The sequence below is a fragment of the Microcaecilia unicolor genome, chromosome 2, assembly GCF_901765095.1.
Source record: "Microcaecilia unicolor chromosome 2, aMicUni1.1, whole genome shotgun sequence".
Lineage (NCBI taxonomy): Eukaryota > Metazoa > Chordata > Amphibia > Gymnophiona > Siphonopidae > Microcaecilia > Microcaecilia unicolor.
This window is the reverse complement of record NC_044032.1, coordinates 70808378-70826935: the sequence shown is the minus strand read 5'-3', so window position 1 is coordinate 70826935 and position 18558 is coordinate 70808378. Positions and strand designations below refer to the sequence as shown.

The following is an 18558-nucleotide window of genomic DNA, read 5'->3' as shown; positions in this document are numbered from 1 at the left end:
GGCACGTACGGCAGCGGTGAATTTTGATAGGGTGGCCATTTGCATGAGTGCCGATTGTAAAAACGGTGGCCACTTTCAATACACCGCCCATTCTGACTAGCAGTAAAATTTCGAAAAGGCAGCCAGTTTTATGGCGCTAAAATTCACTAGAATGGACATTCCAAATACAAATTTAACCGCAGCGGCCACCTTGGATACCGCACGCATTTGTGTCTTTGACACACGGCATAGGTTGGAACAATTGATATCATACCGTTTGGTGCCAGCATAGCGGGACACAGTACTTAGGGGCATCGGACAAACATATCGGTTACAGTATGCTACTCTCAGCTGCCGTTAGGACCAGGTCCACGGGGGGAAGGGTTGGTACAACAGTGTTAGTCCTAGAGGGCCATGTGCACTTAGCGGCCATTTTGACTAGAGCGGCCACGTGGACTAAAGCAGCTAATTTGAAAACGGTGGCCATTTTGATAGAAGGACCACCAGTCTTACTGATTTATTTGCCGGATTTACAGGGGCCTGGCCATTTAATTTTAGCGGCCCATTTTGCATACGGCAGCCGTTTTGACTACCAGGCCAAATTTGAATGTAACAGCCATCGCCCGTGGGGCTTTAGGCCAGCCATTTAAGGAAGGGCGCACTGCGCAGGCAGCACGCAGTCGGATATGTAGCTGTGAGCAAGGAGGGTACAGTTTACACAGGCACCATAGGATGCACGCAGCGATTGGGGAAGCCGGCGTCACCACAATCAGTTATTATGAGGTCATTTTGCTTTAAATTGTCTATTCTTTTAGTCTCTCCATTGCAGTAATGTCATTGTAGTGTGCGAAGGAGACATATGCACCAGCAAGGCCAGCCAAGCGGCCCACCAAAACTCCGCCAGCTAAGACGCGGAGTGCTGTGGCCCCAGACCTTAGAAGTCACAGTGGACCTACACCACAAGCACAGACGGTGCGGGGGCCTGCAAGGGAGGTAGCAGCACCGCAGACTCCACCTCCATAGTTGCGGGGCTACCGCCAGTACCGGCAAGGGGTAAGTCTAATGACAGCACCACACTCCTTCCAGCGCAGACGCATGACATAACTAGATATGCAGTATGGGACGATAAGAACGGGTAACGGAGCCCAATATGGCAGGACAGAATGTGGTTGTGGCACCGGTCGGTGCACAGGGGACCAGTCAAGATGTGGGAGTACTTAATCACAGGAGCGATGCATTAGGTACCGTTCTCACAATACAGGTGGATCGATATCTTCTCCCTCCTTGTGTGGGAGTTGCATGAGGAGGGTACCGTAGGCAGGGATAGCGTAACAGATAAGAAGCCCAAGATATTCGGGTCCTTCATGGGCTGGTCGGAGGCTGTTCACATACTTAGGACACTCAGCTGTTCACATACTCAGGACACTCACTATAGTGAAGGAAACGGAAAGGGGCCCGGACTTGGTGTGGGATATGGAATATAATTTTAAAAGCGCATGAGATATTTAGGGGACGGGCATGGCTTAAGTAAGATATTAAATTTACAAGAAAGCAGTGCAGACAATCCATTCATATCGGGTCAGCACCAGTGGTAGTCCTGTCAGGCAATGCCGTCAGGACAAAGGCAGGACAGAGGCAGCGGACATTGCACCTAGCACCCGACACGCCCGTGCGGGCAGGCATGCTGCAGGGCAAGGCAGGCTCCCCAGAGACAGGGAACAGCAATCTAGTAACATGGGACAGGGTACTGAGGGAGCTAGCGCTCCCCCCATCAAGCTTATGAGACAGGAGAAAGCAACCTATTAACTCAGGACAGGGTCCGGAAGCCATCAAGCTTCAAGGTTAGCCCGTTACCCTGACAGAACGGGTGCATCACCACAGGTTTCCAATCAGGTTGCATGATTCCATATTAGAGGACAACACCACAGTGACAACACTACCCCAACAATGCATCCTCGATTCACATGCATCGACAGATAGCTGCAGGCAAGATTACCAAAGAACTATTGCTAGGCTGCATAGCGGGGCTGTTTGAGGACCCGCCCTTCAAGGCAACAACAGTGTCTCCGCTAGGCATAATACCAAGGAAGGAGCTGGGGAAAGGTAGGCCCAGTCGTAATTTGTCCCGCCACATAGGAACATCAGTAAATGACTACATTGACCATAGCAGCTGTACAGTACAATATACATCTGTAGACAATGCCATTCAAATAATTCGGCGGCAAGGCAACTAGGCACATTGGGCTAAGGTGGACGGAGATTCGGCTTTTCGCACCTTGCCTTTACACCCACAGCCCTTTCCCTTGTTAGGTGTCAGGTTCCAGGAGAGGTTTTATTGCGATAAATGTGTCCCCATGTGTGGCCACATCTAGTGCGCATACTTCAAAGAGCTTAGCATGTTTGTGCATGGGGTAGTGGAGCAACTAGCCCCCGCTAGGTCTCTGGTCCTCATCTGGAGGACTTTCTGTTCAAAGACCGGGAATCACAAGAGTGGACGGATGTGTTACAGGTCTTTATCCACTTGGCACAGAAATTGGACATCCCATTAGCCGTTGAAAAAACAGTAGATCCACGGCGAATCCTTACATTATAGGTATTGAATTGGAACTAGATGTTCCAGACTGCCGGCTGACAAAATTGATAAGCTTGCCAGAGCGGCGAATACGAGGTGGCACTGTAAAAAAGCAAGGCTGAAGCAGGTACAGGAACTCCTGGGTCCAGTAGGCTTCGCAATAAGGGTGATTCCCAATAGCTTTAGCAACATCGGGAACAAACAAAGCGCATTTTCATCTCAGACGTACACAGGACATCAAGCGAGATTTAGCAGGTTCTTGGCCCATGGGATTTCATTTTGGCACGATTCACCCACTCTCACGGAAGCCCTGCATTTTCTTTACAGATGCGGCAGATTTACTTCCAGGGAGCGTGGTGCGCAGCAAGCTCGGGTTTCAGCAGGGACCACGTAGGATATCATGTTTCCTGGGGGGACCTGGCATATCTCACAAGTCAATTGTAATTCCCTCAGACAATATGGCAGTAGTTGTCCGCCATGCACTTCCCACAAGTTATGTGTGCAGACAGATAGTTCCGCAGTGATTACAGCTAAACATATACCAGGCAGGGAGAATGGTTATAGTGGATGCTCTTTCTCGTTTTTAGAGCGCAGACCCGGAAATGGGACCCGATGCTGCGATAGTTAACAGATATCTCGCGGACAAGATACACAACCGCACATATAGTCAACACTTAGAAGAGAAGGGTGGTACTGATATATTCTCGGCCCCCGGCATGTATGAAGGGAATTAGCAGAAACCAGGTCTCAATCATGTTCGCAGCCATCAGTTTTCTCGCCAAAGCGGTGGCTGTCCAAAATCCATCTAGGTCATTTGTTGTCACGAGACTGATGAAAGGATGGGGCAGGCCGGGAGTACCCTACCCAGGTAAAAGAAAACCCAGTACCGGCAGGGAAATGGGCCATCTCTTTGCATCATTAGAGGAGATAAGTGACACTGAGTTTGAGGGCCGTCGAGTCAAATGCGCATTCTCATTAGCTTTGCATGGTGCTCTGCGAGTCAGTGAGTTGGTGGCTACGTACAAGCATGCCCACCATGGCATGTCCCTCTTAATATGTGACGCGGCCATTACAGCCGCGGCAATTGACCTACTTATTCACAAATCAAAATGGATCGGAACAGACATGCCCTGTCCTGAACCTTTAAGCTGACTTAAAACAAAGACCAAAGACCAGCCTGCTGATTCATACACTATGTACAGTACCCACTCATTTAGGATTAGGGCAGCTACGGCAGTGGCAGCGCTAGGAGTGTCCATAGAGGCCATCAAAAGACTGGGCCGATGGCGACCTAATGTATATAAGCGCTACATCAGACCCATCTAGTGTATACAAGCGGTACATTGGACCCATTAAGGCATCCACAGCAAAGTGATAATGGTTGCTTGCACTGTGCTAACATGTCGCTTCCCATTATATTCTATTACAGGTATCCATATCCAGAATGAGCTGCAGCGGATTTGGATATGCGGTCACTCATCACTTACATAAGTACATAAGTACATAAGTAGTGCCATACTGGGAAAGACCAAAGGTCCATCTAGCCCAGCATCCTGTCACCGACAGTGGCCAATCCAGGTCAAGGGCACCTGGCACGCTCCCCAAACGTAAAAACATTCCAGACAAGTTATACCTAAAAATGCGGAATTTTTCCAAGTCCATTTAATAGCGGTCTATGGACTTGTCCTTTAGGAATCTATCTAACCCCTTTTTAAACTCCGTCAAGCTAACCGCCCGTACCACGTTCTCCGGCAACGAATTCCAGAGTCTAATTACACGTTGGGTGAAGAAAAAGTTTCTCCGATTCGTTTTAAATTTACCACACTGTAGCTTCAATTCATGCCCTCTAGTCCTAGTATTTTTGGATAGCGTGAACAGTCGCTTCACATCCACCCAATCCATTCCACTCATTATTTTATACACTTCTATCATATCTCCCCTCAGCCGTCTCTTCTCCAAGCTGAAAAGCCCTAGCCTTCTCAGCCTCTCTTCATAGGAAAGTCGTCCCATCCCCACTATCATTTTCGTCGCCCTTCGCTGTACCTTTCCAATTCTACTATATCTTTTTTGAGATATGGAGACCAGTACTGAACACAATACTCCAGGTGCGGTCGCACCATGGAGCGATACAACGGCATTATAACATCCGCACACCTGGACTCCATACCCTTCCTAATAACACCCAACATTCTATTCGCTTTCCTAGCCGCAGCAGCACACTGAGCAGAAGGTTTCAACGTATCATCGACGACGACACCCAGATCTCTTTCTTGATCCGTAACTCCTAACGCGGAACCTTGCAAGACGTAGCTATAATTCGGGTTCCTCTTACCCACATGCATCACTTTGCACTTGTCAACATTGAACTTCATCTGCCACTTGCACGCCCATTCTCCCAGTCTCGCAAGGTCCTCCTGTAATCGTTCACATTCCTCCTGCGACTTGACGACCCTGAATAATTTTGTGTCATCGGCGAGTTTAATTACCTCACTAGTTATTCCCATCTCTAGGTCATTTATAAATACATTAAAAAGCAACGGACCCAGCACAGACCCCTGCGGGACCCCACTAACTACCCTCCTCCACTGAGAATACTGGCCACGCAATCCTACTCTCTGCTTCCTATCTTTCAACCAGTTCTTAATCCATAATAATACCCTACCTCCGATTCCATGACTCTGCAATTTCTTCAGGAGTCTTTCGTGCGGCACTTTGTCAAACGCCTTCTGAAAATCCAGATATACAATATCAACCGGCTCCCCATTGTCCACATGTTTGCTTACCCCCTCAAAAAAATGCATTAGATTGGTGAGGCAAGACTTCCCTTCACTAAATCCGTGCTGACTTTGTCTCATCAGTCCATGTTTTTGTATATGCTCTGCAATTTTATTCTTAATAATAGCCTCCACCATCTTGCCCGGCACCGACGTCAGACTCACCGGTCTATAATTTCCCGGATCTTGTATGTACATTGGGCACAGGGAAAGGCGGTGGGCGCATAGAAGGGCAGCAGTGAGACCGAACAGTGAGAGCCTGGGTTGTCAGGGTGATAGAGGAGCCAGGGCGATAGAGTAGCCATAACAGGGTATAGGTAAGGGAGGGAGGCTTCAGGCATTCTTGTGTGCATTAAAAGTCATACGATCCCACATGACTTGCGAATAGATACAAGCCATAGCGTTAGGGCATGACCGCAGCCAGGAGGGGTGGGGGACCACGGCAAACGAGGTGTCATTGCCGTGGCCTGTGGCGTTAGACTACAATGTTTACGCACAGCCAGCAATGGGTACACACAGCAGCTTGACACATAACAGTTACAAGTTTGGGGTAACTACTGCTGCAGAAAGAGTTGTGTGGAAAATTATCAAGTTGATGCAAATGGTAGGCTTGCATGTGAGCAGCCTTGTTATAAGGAAACAACGTGTATACAGCTTGTCTCCTGGCTTGGGCGGCCGGGAGGCCTAGAACGTCATTTTGTAAATGTGGTAGGTGCCTCCTTCAACGGGAGACACCAAGTGACATCGGGTGCTTGGAAAACAGCACAGGGGGCCACAGGGGCTTGGTACGGCTTGGCCTGTGGCCCAGAATATGCAACTACGTGTAGAAGCTGTGTACCCGGGTAGAAATGCATGCTGGCATAATGATTAGTAGAAGATGTAATGTAATTTGTTTAAGTTGTAACAATTTTGATGTTCCTGGCTGCGGCCAAAATAAATCCAATTCTATCGAAGATACGGCTTGTAGTGTGGTATTGAAGGGGGCGGGGGTTGATACGTCTGAGGGTGTGCCGAATGCCCGAGTTGTAGGAGTATGACTGATTGTGAACATATATGTTGGAAGTGGATGATGTAAGACATTGAAAAAATTTAAGGTGAGTTGGATTTTGTATAATAGTTTGATATGTCGACTTCTGTCAGCTAAACGCGCTGTGATTGGCTGAGAGAGACCTGGAGGGGCATAATCGAAAGGGACATCCAAATAGTTTTGATTTGGGCGTCCTCGCACATCCCGATCCCCAATTTTCTCTCCCGCTCTCTTCCTCTGCTGCACAAAATGCCCGGCAATTTATTGACGGCTATTATACACGCAGCTTGTCTGCGTGTATGAAGCCGTCTTTGGCATGCGCAGAGCAGCCAGCATAACGCTTGGCTGCTCTGCGCATGCTCAGCTGGCCGACTGGCTTCCCCTCCTTAGGAAGGAAATTGCGTGCAAATGAGCTAAAATCGAGCAGCTCATTTGCATGCGATTTCCTTCATGCATGCCCGTTTTCTACCGATTCGCTAAGGGAAGGGCTTTTTCCGTGGAGTTAGTGCATCTGGCTGTAAGAAGCGTCTTTGCAGGATTTTCTGTTACTTCACCTGGAGGTGAAGGGATTTTGTGTTGCTATTATTGAGGTGCTACCCGAATTTAGATACATTTTTCCTATGGAAAGCTATAAGAGGAAACATTCTAGCTATGTTCTATATGCAACAAATTCCATAGTAGGTAGAAAAGGAAGAAGTCTTCAAAGGTATATTTACCAAATTTTAAATGTTTGATTAATACAGCTTAATAAGGCATATATAATGTAAAGTTGAATGTACCAAACCGTGGTCATTTTATTTTGTCAGCATCAGAAGGGAGATAGAGTAGAGAGCTAGAGGAAGTGAAAAAGACTTCAAAGTTTACTTAATCAGGCATTTGTTATAAAGTAAAGTTTGAAGGATATATGCTATTGCTGTAATTATATTGCAGGATCCTGTCATGAGTATTGAGATGTTTGCCATTATTGCAGACTTATGTCTGGTCAAGTTTAAGATATGGGATAATGTAACTGTATTACAAATATCTGTTTTCTATTAAGTATATATGTGGTTTATATTGATGCAGGGCAGCTGTTGGGCAGACTACTTAGAAATCCATCATTTAGTGCTACTCATACCTATATACATAGTGCCCACCCATATTAGCTTCAGTCCCACCCAAAATGTCAGGTCTGGCTACGCCACTGCCTCAGCCGTGGGTAAGGAAGACAGGAGTTCTCCAAAAAGCTTAAAAAGGAATTCTAAGTGAGAAAATTGAAAGTGTGCCTGAGTGAGCAGGAGAATCTGATAGGATTTAACTGGGAAACTGTTTACTTAAACCACCATTAAAAAACTGTAAATACAATTAGAGCAGTGCTCAACAACCTTCTGTGGCAGTGAACCCAAATCATGCAGTCCTGGAAAGTGCATGACCCCTGGTGATGCAGGACAATGACATCTATAAAGACTCAAAAGGAAACTGGAGAGCCATGGGATCGGAGGCAATGTATTATTATGGATTAAGAGCTGGTTAAAACATAGGAAGCAGAGAGTAGGGTTGAATGGTCATTATTCTCGATGGAGAAGGGTAGTGTTTTAATTTCCCCCTCTTGGACCTCTTTCTGACTCCAGATCACACGGGGGACTAAAGATACCTACTTCACATAACAGGTTCTGTATGATTTCTCCCACCTTCATTGTCACCCAATCACAAGGAGGTCTGTTCTGGGTTTGCATTAGGGGCTGTAATCGAATTCTAATTCCCATAACTACTGCTTTCAGTCTTCCTGGATCTAGGTATACTCTGAGCCATTTATGTTCCCAGATAATGCCTATTAAAAATCTGTCTAAGTTTCTCCAGAGACTGAGTGTATGTGATGTGCCTTGTAAGCTAAATGTAAGGTAAAGAGAAGATAGAATAAAGACAGAGAAAGGTTTAAATAGATAGATACATTTTATTTCTTACCCAAAGACAAGTCTTCAAGGTGGTACGAATACAGACATCAGACTTTAATCAGGTACAATCAGCAGACAGATTCTGGGTAGAACCGGACAGAGCCCTGCCGTCTGACAGAAGCGTTGGGGAAAAATTCCAAAGCTATGGCAATTTGTCCCCTCTTTTATACACAAACCTCTCCATAGAAGTCTATGGTGAGGTACCTAGCTCTCAATTTCTGAGATGATACTTTCCCACACAGTCTTATCAGCATGTTTTGGGAAGCGTTGAGATAACAGTTCCACATCTGTCTGTGTCGCAATACTTTTCACACCATCTTAAGAACTCTGTATAACCTCTGTAGCCTTCTATACAAAACTAATAGACTCCATTTTGTTCATCTGATTTAAAGTGACAGTTGTACCAGTTTGTGTCAGGACTCATTGTTCAGACCTGCTTTTTGCAGATTCTCAAATATTAAATCACTTTCTTGTTGTTTGGCCCAGTCAGTACTTTTTCAGTTGTTTTAGCTATTTAAGGTATGTAAATTGACCCACCACTATTCCAGTGGATGGATCCCAAGCGGGGACACATATTAACTTACAGGAAAAGCAAGTCCTTGCGCAGCCAGTCATAGATTTTTAAACCTAGCTGGTATTTTTACAGCCTGAGTCCTAAAATCTGGCCTTCCACCCTTCCGGTGGATCCAGTGAGGGTCTCTTGCTGCAGTATAATTATACATTCCCCACTTGTCACCCCCTCTGGAGAGGGGTGACACAAAACTCGTCAAGCGTGTCATCATCTATTCCAGAAGGTGGCAAGCTATTAAACGAGAGGGGGAGTTTTGCTCTTATGGGTTGCTAGCAGATATTATGCCAGACAGAAAACTTCATTTTTAGGTGGTATATTTCTGGGCATATGGAATTCCCTTTATATTACCCAACCCCTTGGGCCTTAATCTTGATGTTACCCCTCTTGAGGTGTACTCAAACCTGTAGTGAGAGAGGTTTTATGAATGGGACAAAACCATGAGTTCATCTACAAAATCTCATGAAGTATAGGTATACGGGTAATAGCAATTTCAGGTGGATCATACTAATAAATACTTTCAGGTCTTGTTATGACTTAGTACATGGGGAGATAATCTAATGTATCTATCTCAGTAGTCTTGAGAAGGAACAGTGGTTTCGATTAAGCATTGTTATGGGCTCAACAAATATATGGCTAGTATTCAGATTGTAGGCTGTTTAAGGTTCCTGGACCTTACTAGTACTCATCATTGGCATCCAACCATGAGCACTAATAAGTGGATAGTAAGCAAGAGGTTGCCTCATACAGCAAAAAGAGTCAATCCTAGAAAAATTCATATCACCAGAGGTCATGCATGGATCTTGACATATGCATAATGACCTGGAAGTATGGGAAGCAATTTATATATCCATTACCCCACTTGGAGCTTAGTCAAACCTACAGAAAGACATGCAACGTAAGTAAGCTTACACCAGAGTTAAACAATTGCATAGCTGGTTGATACTAACAGAGTTTACATCTACATTATGATATCTTAGCCCGTACTAGGGTTTGATGTTACCCTTGTATCTGAGCAAGATCAACTTTAATTTTAAATTACCTAAACAGAAATAACAGGGAAACTCTTAGAAAAACAATTAGAACAATAAAGGAAATAATAGGAAAATAAAATAAAACCTTTTCAATATCTAGACAGGATTGCTGCTAAACTGAAAATAAAACAAAATATGAATCTATAATGTCCATAAACAGCAACAGTAAATTTCAAATTAAGTATCGGTTCTTTCATCGATCATGGTTGAGGCGGTGGAAGCGCTGAAGAATCTGGACGGAGATCTGGAAGATCTAACAGGGCAGGGTTTTCAGGCTGGCCTGTTGAAGGAAGTGGACGGTCTTGAGATGGTTAGGCTGGTAACATCTGGTTCTGCGGCTGAGTAAACACGTATATCTTTCACATGTGGTCCAGTAGTTTGCAAGGTGTAAAGATTATTGCCACAACCTTGGGGGATCTAACATCATGTGGACCTGGATAGATCTTGAAGACGTACTTATGGTGTACAAATTGGGATCTTTCCATGTCTTTATTCTACCATCAACTTAAAATTAAAATTGGAATTGGGATTTGGAATTGGGATTTGCATAATATATCCCCACTTCTGGCTTGCATAATGTGCGAGACAGATTGGTAATTTTCAGAAAGACATGATCAAATAACAATGGTAAAGTATATGGAACAAAAGAGAAAAACAATTAAAATTTAGAGATGATGGTAAATGTTCAATTATTGATGTATGGAGGGCAATGCGTCGCCATTTATCGCCAATAGATATGGAATCTTCACCTACGATGACTACCATTCACCAAGGGTTGAGCCCTCAGCTGTAGGAGGCCAGCAGGACTTATAAGTTAGATGATTCAAAAAGAAAGGTAGAGGCCAAATTTTCTTGCAACTTCAATAAGTGGAGAGCCTGTCTCTTTTGTTCATGGACCAATTGATGCATCTGTTGAAACTCACGCTCAATAATGTTTCGTTTCTGAAAGCAGGTAATGTTGGGGTTTGTGCATCTGTCTTTTAATTTAGCGATTCTTTGCTGTAACATAACCTTCAGATCGGATACATTATCGGGTAGCTGTTCTTTGCTAGCAGTCGTCTCCTCGGTGAGGGACGTCAACGGGATTCCTGTATCCATCTGGGGAAAGGCAAAACTTGAACAGACCAGTAGTGCAATTTATGTGGTTAAGTTATTGAAAGAAGTCAGAATGTTAGGAGGTGGATCGTGGGTATAAAATAGGGGCCAGGAAGGAGGGATGGTAAGAAACAAAGCATTGAGAATGAAAAATTAAGTAAATTGAAAAAAAATTAAAATATTTAAAAAAAGCACCCTGAAGGGTGTAAGATAAAAATAGGCTTAAAAACAAATAATAATAAAACAAAATATGATACATCTGAATTGCAACAAGGCATATTCAGATGGTAATGCAAGAACAAGGTTCCTCAAAAAAGAGAAATGGAAGAAAAAACATTAAAAAGTGTAGCTACTTGATTGACCTTCACATAGAGTTTAAGTAATCCTTTTCAATCAGTCAAAGCTACCACGTGGTAAGAGTTAGGTGAAGCAAGGTGTTAGTTAAATACACAAAGCATAAATTACACACAAACAATCTACATCAGTTTTTCTCACAAATACTCACAGTGAAAGACAGAGAGACAAAATGAGCAATAGAAAGGAGTGGAGTGCATAATTTTCCTTAGTGGGGTCCCTCAGGGGTCTGTGCTGGGACCACTGCTTTTTAACGTATTTATAAATGACCTTGAGATGGGAGTAACTAGTGAGGTAATTAAATTCGCAGATGACACAAAGTTATCCAGGGTCGTCTCGTCGTGGTAGGAGTGTGAAAGATTACAAGAGGACCTCGTGAGACTGGGGGATTGGGTGTCCAAATGGCAGATGAAGTTCAGTGTTGACAAGTGCAAAGTGATGCACGTGGGAAGGAGGAACCCGAATTACGGCTATGTCATGCAAGGTTCCGCTTTAGGAGTTACGGACCAAGAAAGGGATCTGGGAGTCATCGTGGATAGGACGTTGAAATCTTCTGCTCAATGTGCTGCGGCGGCTAAGAAGCTGAACAGAATGTTGAGTATTATTAGAAAAGGGATGGAAAACAAGCATGAGGATGTTATAATGCCGTTATATCGCTCCATGGTGCGACCGCACCTGGAGTATTGTGTTCAATTCTGGTCGCCTCATCTCAAAAAAGATATAAAGGAATTGGAGAAGGTGCAGAGAAGGGCGACGAAAATGATAAAAGGGATGGGACGACAACCTTATGAGGAGAGGTTAAGAAGGCTAGGACTCTTTAGCCTGGAGAAAAGGCGGCTGAGGGGTGATATGATAGAGGTCTACAAAATTTTGAGTGGGGTAGAGCGGACAGATGTGAAGTGTTTGTTTACGCTTTCTAACAATAATAGAACCAGGGGACACAAGATGAAATTAGAATGTGGTAGGTTTAAAACAAATTGGCAGTGCCGTAGCGAGGTCAGCTGACACCTGGGGCGGGTCACCGCTGTACCCCCCCCCCCCCCCCGGGTGCAGCACAGCACACCCTCCCCCCTCTGGAGCGCGTACTTACATTGGAAAGTGGTGAGTGACGAGTGGGAGGGCCGATCTGCCCCGACTGCACGTTGCTGGGAGCTGCGTCGGCTCCGCTGGTTCCCTGCTCTCTCTGCCCCAGAACAGGAAGTAACCTGTTCCGGGGCAGAGGGAGCAAGGAACCAGCGGAGCCGACACCCCCCCAGCGGCGTGCACCCGGGGCGGACTGCCCCACCGCCCCCCCCCCTTCCTACGCCACTGCAAATTGGAGAAAGTTTTTCTTTACTCAGCGCATGGTTAGACTCTGGAACTCATTGCCAGAGAAGGTAGTGACGGCAGCTGGCCTTGCTGAGTTTAAAGGGGGTCTGGACAGATTCCTGAAGGAAATGTCCATTGATCGTTATTAAATTTTGGGGTTTTGCAAGGTTCTTGGGGCCTGGATTGGCTGCTGTCGGAGACAGAGTGCTGGGCTTGATGGACCTTTGGTCTTTTCCCAGCGTGGCAGTGCTTATGTATTTATGACATGCCTGCTTAGGTCAAGACCCCAAATGCAGTTTTAGTAACATAGTAGATGACGGCAGAGAAAAGACCTGTATAGTCCATCCAGTCTGCCCAACAAGATAAACTCACATGTGCTACTTTATGTGTATACCTGACCTTGATTTGTATCTGCCATTTTCAGGGCACAGACCGTAGAAGTCTGCCCAGCACTAGCCCTGCCTCCCCCCCCCCCCCCCAAATGTCTAAAAAGCATCAAAAACATATAGGACACAAACGTGGATCTCATAAATGATGCCATGGTAAACACTGAAATCCATAACATTATGAAAGGGTGCCTATGATGCACAAAATGCACTACATGGCCAAACTAGTACTACTACTACTACTTCTAGTTAGTGCTACTAGATGTAAGCAGCGCTGCATATGAAAAACATATGAGACAGTCTCTGCTCAACAGAGCTTACAATCTATTCAAACACGTGTATGCCCTATCCCTACACATGTTGTAATCAGCATCCGTGAAGTCTCCTCATCATAGAAGCTGACTTTTAGCACCTGCATGGAAATACGTCTAGCAGGGTTCCGGCAGCAGCATGAAATCTGCAGCACTATACATTGTGAGGAATATGAGGGTGAGAGGGAGAATGAAGGCACATGGAGGAACGAGGAGGCTCGAGAGGGAGGGAGACTGGGTAGAGAAAGGAAGGAGTCTTTCCCCCTGGGGGACTGGAGAAAAGAAAAAGACTACAATTCCCAGCAGCCCCTGAGTAGGTCCCATGGTAGAAACAGGGACTTCAATCCCCAACCGCCCCCAGAGGAGGTCAGGAGAAGGGAAGAGAAAGGAGTTGGAAAAACCTGTCCCAGAGAGCCAGGATGAGGGAAAGAGTTCTGAACCTGCCCAATCAAGCGAATGGAGAGCAGCTGAGCAATGGGTGTGGGGAGGAACCTATGGACTTGCAAGGGGAAGAAAATGAGGAGCCGATGGAGATTGCTGCTCTGACTAAACTGGAAGGAAAGGAGGTGAAACAGGAGAGGGCTGCTCGGGAGGAGAGCCTGGTAGAAGAAGGGAAACGGTAGCTATCCCACGAGGGGAGCTGAGAGAACAGGTTTACCACGTAAGGGTCATGCGGGTGGTGGTCAGGGTATAATGCTGGCCTGGTTGGGGAGGGACCCTTGCCACTCTCCCTAGGTTGATTTCTTTTGAAAGGGAGAGAGGAGGAGTGGCGGTTTTGGGCATAACTGCTATACATGAACTGCTGGGAGTTGGAACCCTTTCTGAACTGCTGTGTTTGAGGAATTGTTTTGCATAACTGCTGACATAAACTGCTGGGGAGGGTTTGAACCCTTTCTGGAGCTACCGTGTTTGAAGAATTACTTGGCATACCTGCTGGGAGTATGAGCCCTTTTTGAGCTACTTTGTTTGAAGAATTGCTTTGCATAACTGCTTTATATGAACTGCTGAGATTTTGAAACCTCTTGTTTTTTTTTTGTTTGTTTTGAATACTGTGCTGTTGAACTGCTATGCTTCTTGAGAAATGCTGTGGTGGGAACTACCTTTGGAGGAGCAGTTGACACAAAGGGATTACAATAAAGTATAATGATCTGACCTTGTGGATTAGAGCACACAGCTCAGCTAAAGGGCCGAGGGACTCAAGAGTCTTCCAAGAGTCTCCCGGTGCAGGAGACCTTACAACATACAGCAGCACCAAGCAAGCAGTGCTATCTGTATAGGTTGAGCAGCACACTAAACAGACAGTGCTATACAAATAGTGCTAAATGTTTAGCAATGCACTGAACAAGTAGTGCTATCTATATAGTGCTATCATACAGGCCTTGTTTGCAGCAGTAAAAGTAGAAGGAACCTCCTGTCAACGAGCAAGGCAGCCATGTGCTTGTGGGCCAAATCACCCCAGCTCCAGTTTTGTGTTTAAATCTCTTTATTAAATTTTTGAAAGCACAACCAACATAACATGGGATAATCACAGTTGATTATGTTCCTGACGCTACCATAATGACCTGTTATCCTTCGCATTTTAGCATTTGGGAGGTGAAAAACCACTGAGAGAATAAGGGGGCAACCCCCCTCCCTGATCCCTCCAGTGGAATGAAGCTCAGTAGAAGCTATGCACTAAATCCTAAACGTGCTTGGGAACAGGCTTAACTCCTGACATGGATCTTTTAGGACATAGACATTTACGAGAGAATTCTATACATGATGGTGCAGAATGTTAGGTGCTACAGAGCAGAAAAGCGTTCTAACAGATTCAATTACCAAAGTGGGGCAGAAATGGTAGAATCATGCGAAAACACACGCACCCATTTAGAGAATAGCACCTACATGTTTCAGTGTGGATCTGCAAAGTGGCATGGGATTGGTCAGGGGCGTTCCCGTAAAATGCATGTAGTGTTATAAAATAGTTCAGATCCACGCCCAACTTGCGTACTGGGATTTACTCCTGGTTTTAGTTGGTGTAACACCTCACACCAAACGTTGAGCACAGATCCTGGCACTATGTGTTATTCTATAAAGAGTGCTGATCCTGAGATGCCCTTAAAGAATATCGTTCAGTGCCGATTTTTGGGGGGGTTTTTTGGTGCTGAACTTTGATCACCATTTACTGAATTCAGCTTTTAGACCCCTTTTGAAATGGGGGCTTAATGTCTATGAATTTACCATGCTATTGGCTCAGCCCAAAACATGCACAGGCCACTCCCCCTTGCTATTTGCCAGCAATTTGGTCTAATATGTGCATATCCCAGGCTTTGTAAAATGGGGACATGGATGTTTTTGTGCCATTTTAGGCATGTATTAAACCCAACTAGGTCTTGTAAAATGAGGACCATAATTTACAGAAATACCTTTGCATATCTGTGACCAGTGAAAATAAATCATTTATATATTGGGCAAAAAAATATGTACTTTCTATATGTACTTTACTGCATCCCCCATATACCTTAAGTACAGAAGAAGAATCAACTTCCTTTCCTTGGATTTTTAGATCAGCTAGAATACCAAGTGCTCTGTAAAATCCCCTCTTATGGTCAGGGTGAGATGCAAAGTAAAGAAGCATTTCAGTGTAGTTGAGTCGAGGTGGTTCATTACTGTGATCAGCAAACAAAGTGAAGAAAAACTGTGAATGAAAAAAAAACTTCTGTTAATCCCTATGTGGTGGCTAATTTTAAAACAGGATGAATATGTGAAAAATTCAAAAGATGTATATTTTATAAAAACTAAACAAACCCAGGAGACAGTGTTCAAACACTACCCAAGTGCCTGTATATAATATATAAACCACTTTGATTGTAACCTCAGAAAGGTGGTATATGAAATCCCATCCACTTTCCCTATAACTACTACTACTTATCATTTCTATAATGCTACTAGATGTATGCAGCGCTGTACACTTGAACATGAAGAGATAGTCCCTGCTCGACAGAGCTTACAATCTAATTATAACAAAATACAACCAATATATACCAGAACACTATCAGGCTTGTTTTTGAAAAGGGCGCCCATCTTCTGACACAAATTGGGAGATGGGTGACCAGGGAGATGGGCGTCCTTTTCTCTGGGTTGCCCAAATTGGCATAATCGAAAGCCAATTTTGGGTGTCCTCAAATGCTTCCAGTTGCGGGGACAAGCAAAGTTCACGGGGGCATGTCGGCACCGTAGCAAAGGTGGGACTGGGGTGTGATTAAGAGATGGGCATCCTCGGCCGATAATGGAAAAAAGAAAGGCGTCCCTGACGAGCACTTGGCCAACTTTACTTGGTCCATTTTTTCTTGCGACCAAGCCATGAAAAGGTGCCCGAACTGACCAGATGACCACCGGAGGGTATCGGGGATGACCTCCCCTTACTCCTCCAGTGGTCACCAACACCCTCCCACCCTAAAAAAAATTTAAAAAAATGTTTTTGCCAGCCTCTATACCAGCCTCAAATGTCATACCCAGCTCCATGACAGCAGTATGAAGATCCCTGGAGCAGTTTTAGTGGGTGCAGTGCACTTCAGGCAGGCGGACCCAGGCACATCTCCCCCCTACCCATTACACTTGTGGTGGTAAATGTGAGCCCTCTAAAACCCACCCGAAACCCATTGTACCCACATGTAGGTGCCCCCTTCACCCCTTAGGGCTATGGTAGTGGTGTACAGTTGTGGGTAGTGGGTTTTGGGGGGCTCAGCACCCAAGGTAAGGGAGCTATGCACCTGGGAGCAATTTGTGAAGTCCACTGCAGTGCCCCCTAGGGTGCCCAGTTGGTGTCCTGGTATGTCAGGGGGACCAGTGCACCATGAATTCTGGCTCCTCCCACAACCAAAGGGCTTGGATTTGGTCGTTTTTGAGATGGGCGTCCTCGGTTTCCATTATGGCTGAAAACCGGGGACGACCATCTTAACATTTAGGTCGACCATCTCTAAGGTCAACCTAAATGTTGAGATTTGGGTGTTCCCAACCGTATTAGCGAAACGAAAGATGGACGCCCATCTTGTTTCGATAATACGGGTTTCCCCACCCCTTCGCGGGGCCGTCCTGCGAGAACGCCCTCAGCAAAACTTGGGCGCCCCGTTCAATTATGCCCCTCCATGATTTGTAACAAAAAATAATAATAATCAATATTTTTAAAAGAAGCATTCAGTTAGGAGATGAGGAATCAAAATGGTTGTTTGTGAACTACTGGGAACCTCAAAACATGTCAATCTTTGTAAGAGCTCCTGAATCTGTGACAAGGGTAGCTCTGAGCTTCCCTTAGTTAGTGATCATGGGAAACTTTAACCTATGTATTGAAACTGCAGGCACCATGATATAATGGTAACACTAGAATTCACAAAGGTGATGATCTCCAACCCACAAAAAGGGACACATTCTAGAATTTATATTCTGTAAAGGGGCCAGTACTTTGAACACAAGGGTGTTAGCCTCAAGTTAACATCCCTATCATGGACAGATCATTTTCTAATAAAATGTTCCATATATGACAACCTAACACAGAAAGATCCTACTAGAGTTTGGAAGGAAATTCAAGAAATTAGAAATCTGACTGCTGAGATTTTCCTGGAGGCCTTGCTCTACTCCAATGTCAATGAAACAATGACTACCATGTGAGAGCAGGTTGATATCTGGAATTCACACTTAACAATGGCCTTAGAAAAACAGTCCCACCAACGAAGGTCCTATGCTGTACTCAGAAATGTTCCTCTGGATTCTAGCCAGACAAACTGGAAGAGAAATGGTACAAATCTTGCCTAGACAAAGACCGACAACTGTAGGAAAAACATAGCAAATGTACTGCCAGGCCTTAACAGTAGCCAAAAAATAAACCCCCAATATTCAGCCTACAGAAGTCAATGGTTATAAACCACTTACAGCCAAATTAGATTTGGATATTCAATACTGGGCCTAATCCAGGTACCGGCATTGAATATCCAGGTTATGCGTGGCTGCTGGCAGTTACCTGGATGCCAGGTGACATTCAGAGCAGTGCCCAAATAATGACCTAGAGATGGGAATAACTAGTGAGGTAATTAAATTCGCCGATGACACAAAATTATTCAGGGTCGTCAAGTCGCAGGAGGAATGTGAACGATTACAGGAGGACCTTGCGAGACTGGGAGAATGGGCGTGCAAGTGGCAGATGAAGTTCAATGTTGACAAGTGCAAAGTGATGCATGTGG

General features: G+C 45.1%; 1 protein-coding gene across 1 annotated transcript in view; it reads right to left on the bottom strand.

Moving 5' to 3' along the window:
- The window catches only part of SPEF2 (sperm flagellar 2), a gene marked incomplete at its 5' end in the record, with an annotated part of 550273 nt that overhangs the window by 21698 nt on the left and 510017 nt on the right, over nt 1–18558 (bottom strand). Inside the window, one exon of the mRNA XM_030191922.1 lies at nt 15843–16019. Within this exon, the coding sequence (XP_030047782.1) occupies nt 15843–16019 (177 nt within the window). The remainder of the gene's footprint in view (nt 1–15842; nt 16020–18558) is intronic.